Genomic DNA, 10155 nt, shown 5'->3' on the forward strand with positions numbered 1-10155 from the left:
GGGATGTTTCATGAACATTTTACTGATTTTTCTTCTTTTTTTCAATCAGATGGCAAATGCCCAGCAAGAACAAATTGAGCAACAGAAGGCCAAACTTCAGCAGTCTTTCCTCACAGAGAAGGATCTGCTGTTGAAAAGGGAAAAGGCTGTCGAAGATGAGAAGAAGAAGCTCGAGAAGCAGTTCGAGGATGAGGTGAACAAGGCCAAAGCTCTCAAAGACGAACAGGAACGTCAGCGCAAGCTAATGGAAGAGGAGAAGAAGAAGCTTCAGGCCATTATGGACGAAGCTGTAAAGAAACAAAAAGAGGCTGAGGCAGAGATGCAAAACAAGCAGAAAGAAATGGATGTGCTTGAAAAGAAAAGGCTTGAGCAAGAAAAGATCCTGGGAGAGGAGAACAAGAAGCTCAGAGAGAAGCTTCAGAATCTTGAGGTTGCTTCCAAACAAAGTGCATCCAAAACCAAGGAAATCGAAGTTCAGACTGATAAGGTTCCTGAGGAGCAGCTGGTGGCCATGACGATGGTGGGAACAACAAAGAAAGTTTTCAATGGCTCTGTAGAAGTGGACGGAGTGAAGAAAGATGAAGGATCACCATTCGCATTCGATGGAATCAGAGAGAAAGTTCCAGCTGAGAGGCTTCTTGACATCGGTGTCCTCAACAAGAAGGAGTTCGACAAACTGAAAAAGGGCAAAGTGTCCGTGCAAGACCTCGGAAAGACTGAGAAAGTTAAATCGTGCCTTAAAGGAAACAGCTGTGTCGGAGGTGTCTTGACTCCATCCAAAGAGAAAATGAGCGTCTACAAGGCGATGACAGAGAAAAAGATTTCTCCCAACACTGCTGCAATGCTCCTGGAAGCTCAGGCAGCTTCCGGCTACATCGTCGATCCAGTGAAAAATAAACTTCTGTCTGTGGATGAAGCTGTTAAGGAGGAGTTAATTGGCCCTGAACTCCATGACAAGATGTTGTCTGCAGAGCGAGCAGCCACTGGCTTTAAAGATCCCTATACTGGAGACAAAATCTCTCTTTTTGAGGCCATGAAGAAGGGACTTATTGAGAAAGACCAAGCCACCAAATTCCTTGATGTACAGCTGGCAACCGGTGGCATCGTTGATCCCATCAACAGCCACAGAGTTCCACTGCAGACGGCCTACAAACAGGGTCAGTTTGATGCAGACATGAACAAGAAAATCACCGATCCAAGTGATGATTGCAAATTGTTCATCGACCCCAGCACTCAGGAGCAACTCACCTACAAACAACTGCTGGAGAAATGCACTAAGGATGCAGAAACCGGCCTGCTGATATTACCAGTGACAGAAAAAGCTGCTCAGACTGAGAGAACTTACACAGATCTGGAGACTAAAGAGGTGTTCAGCAAATCAAACGTTGACGTGCCTTTTGGAAGATTCAAAGGAAAAACTGTCACCATTTGGGAAGTCATAAATTCAGAGTATTTCACTGAGGAGCAAAGAAGAGAGTTGATTCGTCAGTACAAGACTGGCAAGATCACAGTGGAAAAGATCATCAAAATTGTCATCACTGTTGTGGAAGACAAAGAGAAGAACAATGGAAATGTCTTCAGTGGTTTGAGAGCTCCGGTGTCTGCCAATGAACTGCTGGAGTCCAAGATCATAAACAAAGATTTGTTCAACAAGTTGAGTAATGGAAAAGTAACAGTCAAAGAGATCTCTGAGATGGATCCTGTGAAGAAAGCGCTGCAAGGAACACCAAGCATCGCTGGACTGTTGAATGAACCCACCAAAGAGAAAATGCCTTTCTACCAAGCTATGAAAAAAGAATTGCTCTCACCAGAGACAGCCATGAATCTTCTTGAAGCTCAAGCAGCCACTGGGTTTGTAATTGATCCTGTTAAAAATGAGCGTGTTCCTGTGGATGAAGCCGTTAAGTCGGGTCTTGTTGGTCCAGAGCTTCATGAAAGACTTCTGTCAGCAGAAAGAGCTGTCAGCGGCTACAAAGATCCATATACAGGAAAAACAGTGTCTCTGTTTGAAGCCATGAACAAAGGCCTCATAAAGAAAGACCATGGCATCCGTCTGCTAGAAGCACAACTTTCAACAGGTGGAATTATTGACCCCATGAAAAGCTACCGTGTCCCACATGAGGTTGCCTGCAAGCGTGGATATTTCAATGAGGAAATAAGCAAGACCTTGAACCAAAACACTGATGAAACAAAGGTGTTTTATGATCCCAACTCACAGGAGGATGCAACCTACGCACAGCTCATGAATAAATGTATCACAGACAAAGAAACTGGGCTCCCATTGCTCCCCCTCTCAAAGAAGGCCCCAAAGCCAAAAGAAGAGAAACAGATTACAGAGGCTAAAACAAAAGAGGCCTTGAACCAAGCAACCATGGAGCTGGAATATGGACCTTTCAAAGGAAGAAAGGTCACAATCTGGGAGATCATTCACTCCGAGTACATCACTGAGGAACAGAGAATAGAACTGATCCGCCAGTACAGAATGGGACAGGTAACCATTGAAAGGCTGATAAAGATTGTAATAACAATGGTTGATGAAAAAGAGGACAAATCTAAAGAAGAGGCCTGTTTTGAAGGTCTTAGGTCACCAGTCACTGCCAGCTCATTACTTCATTCCAACATCATCGATAAGGCAACATTCGATCAACTCCAACAGGGTAAAAAGACACCAAAAGAAGTCGGTGACACTGATAAAGTCAAGAAGTTCCTGCAGGGTACAGACCGCATTGATGGCATCACCATGGCAGATTCAAATGAAAAGCTGAGCATATATCAAGCAATGAAAAAGAATGTTATACAACAAAACACTGGGTTGGGTCTACTTGAAGCCCAAGCTGGAACTGGCTTCATCACTGATCCTGTCAAAAACTTGAAATACTCCGTGGATGACGCTGTAAAGGCTGGAGTTGTTGGTCCTGAGCTTCATGAGAAACTCCTATCAGCTGAAAAAGCAGTGACAGGATACAAAGATCCATACACAGGCAATAAGATTTCTCTCCTCCAAGCCATGAAGAAAGAGCTTGTGTTGAGGGAGCATGCCATTCCTCTTCTGGAGGCCCAGTTTACTACAGGAGGGATAATTGATCCCATCAGCAGTCATCGTGTTCCCAACGATGTGGCCATTCAGCGTGGATATTTCAGCAAACAAATGTCTAAATCCTTCAATGAACCCTCAGGTGACGTGAAAGGCTTCACCAACCCCAACACCAATGAAAGCGTAACTTACAAGCAGCTGCTGGAAAAGTGCATCAGAGATCCCAACACTGGCCTGTGTTACCTGCCTCTGTCGAAGGTCGAATCTCCTGCTCCTGTCGAGAAATCTTATCAGTACACGGAGGAACAAGCCCAGTCAGACCTGGCTAACACTCAAGTGGAGATCCCTCACAAGAGCTTTGCAGGAAAGAGTATGACCATTTGGGAAGTCATGAACTCGAATATGCTTCCAGAAGAGGAGAGACGCCGTCTTCTGGAGCAGTACCGCCTGGGACAAATTACAAAGGATAGAATGTTAATCATCATCATTGAAATCATTGAACAAAGGGAGACTCTAAAGACTGAGCAGGGCATGTCATGTGATGTTATCAGGAGAAGAGTGACTATTGAGGAGCTGTACAGTTCTCGAATCATTGACTTGCACACATACAACCTCCTGAAACAGGAGAAGATGACCATTCGTGAGGTGATGGAAATGCCATCGGTGAAACAGTACCTCTTTGGCACCGGGTGCATTGCTGGAATCATGTCAGATAGTCCTCCAAAGATCAGCATTTACCAGGCGATGAAGAGCGGAAAGATTACGCCTGAAGTTGCTTTGAATCTCCTTGAGGCCCAAGCAGCAACAGGATTCATGATTGATCCAGTAAAAGATGAACTTTTAACAGTTGATGAAGCTGTACGCAAGGGGCTCGTGGGTCCTGAGCTTCATGATAAACTCCTTTCTGCCGAGAGAGCAGTTACAGGTTACAAAGATCCATACAGTGGAAAAGTGATTTCTCTCTTCCAAGCAATGAAAAAAGATCTGATCCCAGAAGATTATGCCTTGAGGCTTTTGGAAGCCCAGAATGCCACTGGAGGGCTGATGGATCCTGAATACTACTTCCACCTCCCCATTGATGTTGCCATGCAGCGTGGATACATCAACAAGGAGACTCTCGACAGAATATCCGAACCTACCACTGATGTGCGAGGTTACACTGATCCAACAACTGATGAGAAGCAGTCTTATGCTCAACTATTGAAAAGATGCAGAGTTGATAAAGAAAGCGGTTTGCGGCTGCTTTCGCTGGCAGACAGAAGGCTTCTCTTTAAGGGTCTCAGAAAGCAAATCACTGTGGATGAGCTGCTCCGCTCGCAGATTATTGACCAGAAGACTTACAATGAACTCACTGAGGGTGTTATCACTGTGGAGGAAGTCAGCAGGGACGTGAAGAAATACCTGGAGGGAACCAGCTGCATTGCTGGTGTGTTTGTAGAATCTAGCAAAGACCGGCTGTCTATTTACCAAGCAATGAAGAAGAACATGATCAGACCAGGGACTGCCTTTGAGCTCCTCGAGGCTCAAGCCGCCACAGGTTATGTGATTGACCCCATCAAGAACCTGAAACTAAATGTCAATGAAGCTGTAAAAATGGGTGTTGTTGGCCCAGAGTTTAAGGACAAACTCCTCTCAGCTGAACGAGCAGTCACAGGTTACAAGGACCCTTATTCTGGAAAGGTAATCTCTCTTTTCCAGGCCATGAAAAAGGGACTCATTCTGAAAGACCATGGCATCCGTCTGCTAGAGGCTCAGATTGCTACAGGTGGAATAATTGATCCTCAGGAGAGCCACCGTTTGCCAGTTGAAACAGCGTACGAACGTGGCCTCTTTGATCAGGAAATGAATGAGATCCTCACTGACCCGTCTGATGACACCAAGGGCTTCTTTGACCCCAACACTGAGGAAAACCTCACCTACCTGCAGCTGATGGAGAGATGTATGACAGACCCAGAGACTGGCCTCGCTCTGCTGCTGCTGAAAGAAAAGAAGCGCGAGAGGAAGACGTCGTCCAAATCTTCTGTTCGCAAACGAAGGGTCGTCATTGTCGATCCAGAATCCGGCAAAGAGATGTCGGTGTACGAGGCCTATCAGAAAGGACTTATTGACCACCAGACCTACCTGGAGCTTGCAGAGCAGGAGTGTGAATGGGAGGAGATCACCATCACCTCGTCTGACGGAGTTGTGAAGTCCATGATCATTGATAGGAGGTCTGGTCGGCAGTATGACATTGATGACGCCATCTCAAGGGGCCTGATTGATAAGTCAGCTCTTGATCAGTATCGAGCAGGAACGCTGTCCATCACAGAATTTGCAGACATGCTCTCTGGAAACATGAGCGGCAGCAGATCACGCTCTTCCTCCTTCGGCTCCTCTTCCTCCTACCCGATGAGCCCAGTACCTTCTATCAAAACACCAGCAACCACATGGAACGACCCCACAGAAGAAACTGGACCTGTGGCTGGAATCTTAGACACCGATACTCTGGAGAAGGTGTCGGTCACAGAGGCCATTCACAGAAACCTGGTGGACAATATCACAGGCCAAAGGCTGCTGGAAGCTCAGGCCTGCACAGGAGGCATCATCGACCCAAACACCGGCGAGAAATTCACTGTTACAGACGCAATGAATAAACAGCTCGTAGATAAAATCATGGTGGATCGCATCACTTTGGCCCAAAAGGCATACAATGGATTTGAAGATCCCAGAACCAAAACCAAAATGTCCGCAGCCCAAGCTTTGAAGAAAGGATGGCTGTACTATGAGGCTGGACAGCGATTCCTGGAGGTCCAGTATCTCACCGGTGGGTTAATCGAACCAGACGCTACCAACAGGGTCTCCATTGACGACGCCGTGAAGAAGGGCACCTTAGATGCTCGCACTGCACAGAAGCTACGAGATGTTAGCGCTTATTCAAAATACCTCACATGCCCGAAAACCAAGCTTAAGATCTCCTACAAGGACGCTATGGACAGAAGCATGATAGAGGAGGGGACAGGTCTGCGGCTGCTGGAAGCATCATCTCAGTCAAGCAAAGGCCTTTACAGTCCCTACAGTATCAGTGGATCCGGCTCTGCTACTGGGTCCCGCTCTGGATCAAGGACCGGTTCCAGGTCCGGCTCCAGAAGAGGCAGTTTTGACGCCACAGGATCGAGTTTCACAACAACCTTCTCTTCAACTTCGTACGGTTCACCAAGCTACGGCCGCCGATATTAAAGTTAAAGAATGATTGTCTCAGAGAAGGATGTGCTGTGAAACCACAAAGCTCACCAGATGCCTAAATCTCAGTGGAATAAAGACTGCCTTTATTCTGCTCTGCATGGGGTTGTTACAAGACTTTTAGTATTTAATTTTCTACAAGTTGAATCACTTTGTTTATGTATATTTCATATTTACTTTTAGTTATGCTTTCTCTTCAGACTTTCTGAGTATGTACTGTAAGCAGTCGCATACGCAGCAGCAGTTTATTCATTATATATCACAAGCGTTTCAAGTGTACTTGATATTTTTTTGATTGTTAAAGCTGGCTATCATTCAGTGTTCCACAAACATGATTTCATCTTCTTTAAATACTGTGACACTTTAACCAAAAGTGTTCATGACCCATAGTCTGTTAAAGAGAACCAAATTGGATGTACAAACTAAAAATGCTGTACATGTGTATATTTTTGAATATTGAGAAAAAAATGTAAGCTAAAGAAAGACAAAAAGCCACTCTGCAGAGCAGAATATGGAGTCTCCCGACGATGAATAACACTAAAAGAGTCTGCTTTAAGAATGCCAAGCTTCAAGATCTTTTCTCTCCTGGGCTACACTGCCGCAAATACCAATATCTAAACTCCATTTCATTCCCAATGGTCTGTCAAAAAGCTGGATTTAAAGCAACAAGCTAACCTTGTGAAAGGAACATCAAAGACAGCGGATGAAAGGATAATATCACTAAATATGACCATTAACACCATCTGACACTTCTGGACCTAACACATCCAACTTCAAGACCAACACATACTAGTTACTGCTTTTCTGGACACTTTAAAAGGTACGTGAAGAGACACATTTTTCATTTAATTGCTTTTAAAGTTGTTACCTGTGTCATTAAATGAATCTAATGTTTTTCGTCCAATTTTCTGTTGCAGAAATCGCCTCCAGCTCTTCGTTCAGATGTCTTCCAGAGACCATTGGCATCAAGTTGGACTCTGACCATCACTGTAATCGAGGACTTTATGCAACACACTCGCTCACATAATGTTTTATCAGATTCTTTTAACAGCAGACCATTCTGAAAGTCGCATCATATTAAGGCCTAAATTGTGCTTTGTAAGTGCCTGCAAAATACTGTCGAACACTTTACTGGGAGTATCGTGAGATGGTGCAGTGAAAACGCTGTAAACTGACTGATGCATGACTGAAAAAGCATTTCTCCCCTTAATGTAATAATAACTGTTTTCAGGTAAGCCTTTTTACTGTCCAGTACAGTATATCACAGTGTATCGTCACAAATCTGGTTGTCACACAGGGCTAAAATATAAGGTTTGAATGTGTATTAGCTAAGATTTACATTATTCTGATGTTTTTTTTTCTTCACAGACATGTAATGTATGTACTGTATATTCATAACTCTATAGAGCGCTACTGCTGAAAGCCATGAATTAACATTTCTTTGAGAAAGATCTTTAAGCTTTGCACCAGACCCAGTATTTGTATTTTACACTACATATACTTTTGATTTTTCTTTGTAAAGCGACACATTAGAGCTATATCGTTTTATTTTCGTACTCTATACTTCCGCTTTGCATGATTTACTAACATTTAAAAAGGTGCAAAAACTGAAATAGTTGTATCAATTAAAGCTTTTTTTGTGTGTGTTTGTTTATGTTTTAAAAGGTTTGAAGGATGTATTTTAGTGAGGGTCATCAAGCCTTGTTTAAAACGGTGTATTTATAATAAAATGGTGAACACCTTACACTATGTAAATAAACATGGAAATGAATGTTTTCTCTCGTTTTTTTATTGTAATTTTGACACGTCATACATAAATCTGATAAGAATGGGTCATATATCACATAATAGATGAATCTGAATTACCACGGACTGCTAATTTGGAAAAACTATACTTTTAAAGGCAACACATTTTTAATTTTGTCTGTCAGTATCGGTTATATAGGACTGGTTTTGCATTAGAACTACTCATATATTACTACAGATGTTGCTGTAAATCAAATTTGTGCCTCACTTTTTAGTTTCCAGTTAATTCTTTAGTAAGGCTGTAGTTTAAAATTCTTCCATTGACGTTTGTTTCCACTTTTATTCTTTTGATATTGTCAGATATACTAACGTGGAGCATATTTGCACTTGTATTCTGTCTACAACAGATTTCAGAAAATTATTAGTGCTTAAACAATGGTTTCTGACTCATTTTATTGGTCTGATCGAGGCAGAGTGCAGCCGTTCACTAATGCTAATGTCAGTTTAGTTCATTTTTATGCAACTTAACATTGATGTGCAGCACAGAGAGTTTACAGCTGTTGTTCATTTTCAGCTTTCATCTATAGCTGTGTTTTACATTAACATTTTCATGGGATACTTCTTGTGTGTGAAATTTACCAAAGAATAGTTCAGCAGTTGTTAATGCGCACAAAAGGAAGAAGGATTTCAATCTTCAAATATTACACCCCAGTATAAAATTAAAATCAGAGCTGATCTAAATAAATGTATCTGTGTTTTATTGGCAAAAACATAGCATAGAATAACTCACTGATTTTATTATAGGCATGATATTATTGCTAGTGTTGCCATAGCTCATGCATTACTGTGAGCTGTATTTATGCCATATTTAAGCCCAGCGTGCTGTTATGCAGTTCAATACATAATCAATTACAAACAGTTCCTAGGTTTGGTATAAAATCCTGACATGCAAAGTTGCTGATGTACAAAGATGAAAGAAATATTCACATTATATTTAACACTACAATGTAAAATAAAAAAGCACTCAGAGAGCACATTACTCTGCCAAGGCTGCTCAGTCCTTGTTGGATAAGTCCCAGTAAGTCCACAGTGGTGAATTTATAGTAGGATCGCGATCATGTGACGTAGCGTTCACTTATTGTCATAGTTACAGTGATGCTATCTCGCAATGATAAAGAAATCTTTAACAAATCCCTGGATCCAGACTATAAGCTGCATTACTGCCAAAATTTGATCACCTGGTCCTTGTGTCATTTCTGACCTTCCTTGAAAGTTTCATTCAAATCCATCAGTCCATTTTTGAGTAATGTTGTGTACAGACAGACAGACAGACAGATGGATCGTCACAGAACTCCACCGCATTCCTTGGCAGAGTAATTAAAATCAAAAGATGACTTATATAAATGCGCACGTGTTAACAGTGAGGCAGAATATCTCAGTGGTTAAATTAAAGGTGTGTTGTTATTATTATTGCGTTATTAATGCCCATGCATCACCGTATAAACATTTGTGCCAAACTGAAAATTTAATTAGTATGCTGTCATAAAACCACAAATTAGAGTCTTACAAGCTGTTCCTAGGTTTTGTGTAAAATCCAAATATGTAAAGCTGCTGACAGACAGCGATGAAAATTTAATTACCACCATATTAAAATTGCAATCATAAATTGACTTAAATAAAAGTGCATACATTTGCCAGCTAATTGTACATATCAAAAGTAACAATTAAGCAGAATAACTCAGTAACTGTGTAGTAGATATATTATTGTTGCCCCAGCTCATACACATTTTAATTGTACTCTGAAATAATTCTAAAATTGTGCAATAACCAAGTTAAAATCTAAAGATTTATGGACTGCAGGATGTCTTTGCTTCACATTAACACAGCTTTGCAGAAATTCAGTCTCAGGGCAGGCTGCATCAATTCAATATAAAGTTCCCTTTTCAAGATTCAAGACCTTTATTTGTCACAAACACAATTATACACAGTAAAATGTGCAGTGAAATGAAATGAGCATCTGTTCCGGACCGAAACAATAAGAATAATAAGAATAAAGAATAAAAACACACAAGAAATAAATATTCACTACCGTTCAAAAGTTTGGGGTCACTTAGAAATGTCCTTATTTTGGAAAGAAAAGCAGTTTTTTCCAATGA

At 41.8% G+C, this 10155-nt stretch overlaps 1 protein-coding gene across 34 annotated transcripts in view; it reads left to right on the top strand.

Annotated features, from left to right (window-relative positions):
* pleca (plectin a) overlaps nucleotides 1-8024 on the top strand; it is a 198315-nt gene extending 190291 nt beyond the window's left edge. For all 34 annotated transcript variants that reach the window (XM_035948473.2, XM_035948475.2, XM_035948474.2 and 31 more), the window contains 2 exons: nucleotides 50-7073; nucleotides 7171-8024. In XM_035948473.2, the coding sequence (XP_035804366.2) occupies nucleotides 50-6250 (6201 nt within the window). In that variant the 3' untranslated portion in view covers nucleotides 6251-7073; nucleotides 7171-8024. The remainder of the gene's footprint in view (nucleotides 1-49; nucleotides 7074-7170) is intronic.
* The last annotated feature ends 2131 nt before the right edge of the window (nucleotides 8025-10155 follow it).

This window comes from Amphiprion ocellaris, chromosome 15 (assembly GCF_022539595.1).
Source record: "Amphiprion ocellaris isolate individual 3 ecotype Okinawa chromosome 15, ASM2253959v1, whole genome shotgun sequence".
Lineage (NCBI taxonomy): Eukaryota > Metazoa > Chordata > Actinopteri > Pomacentridae > Amphiprion > Amphiprion ocellaris.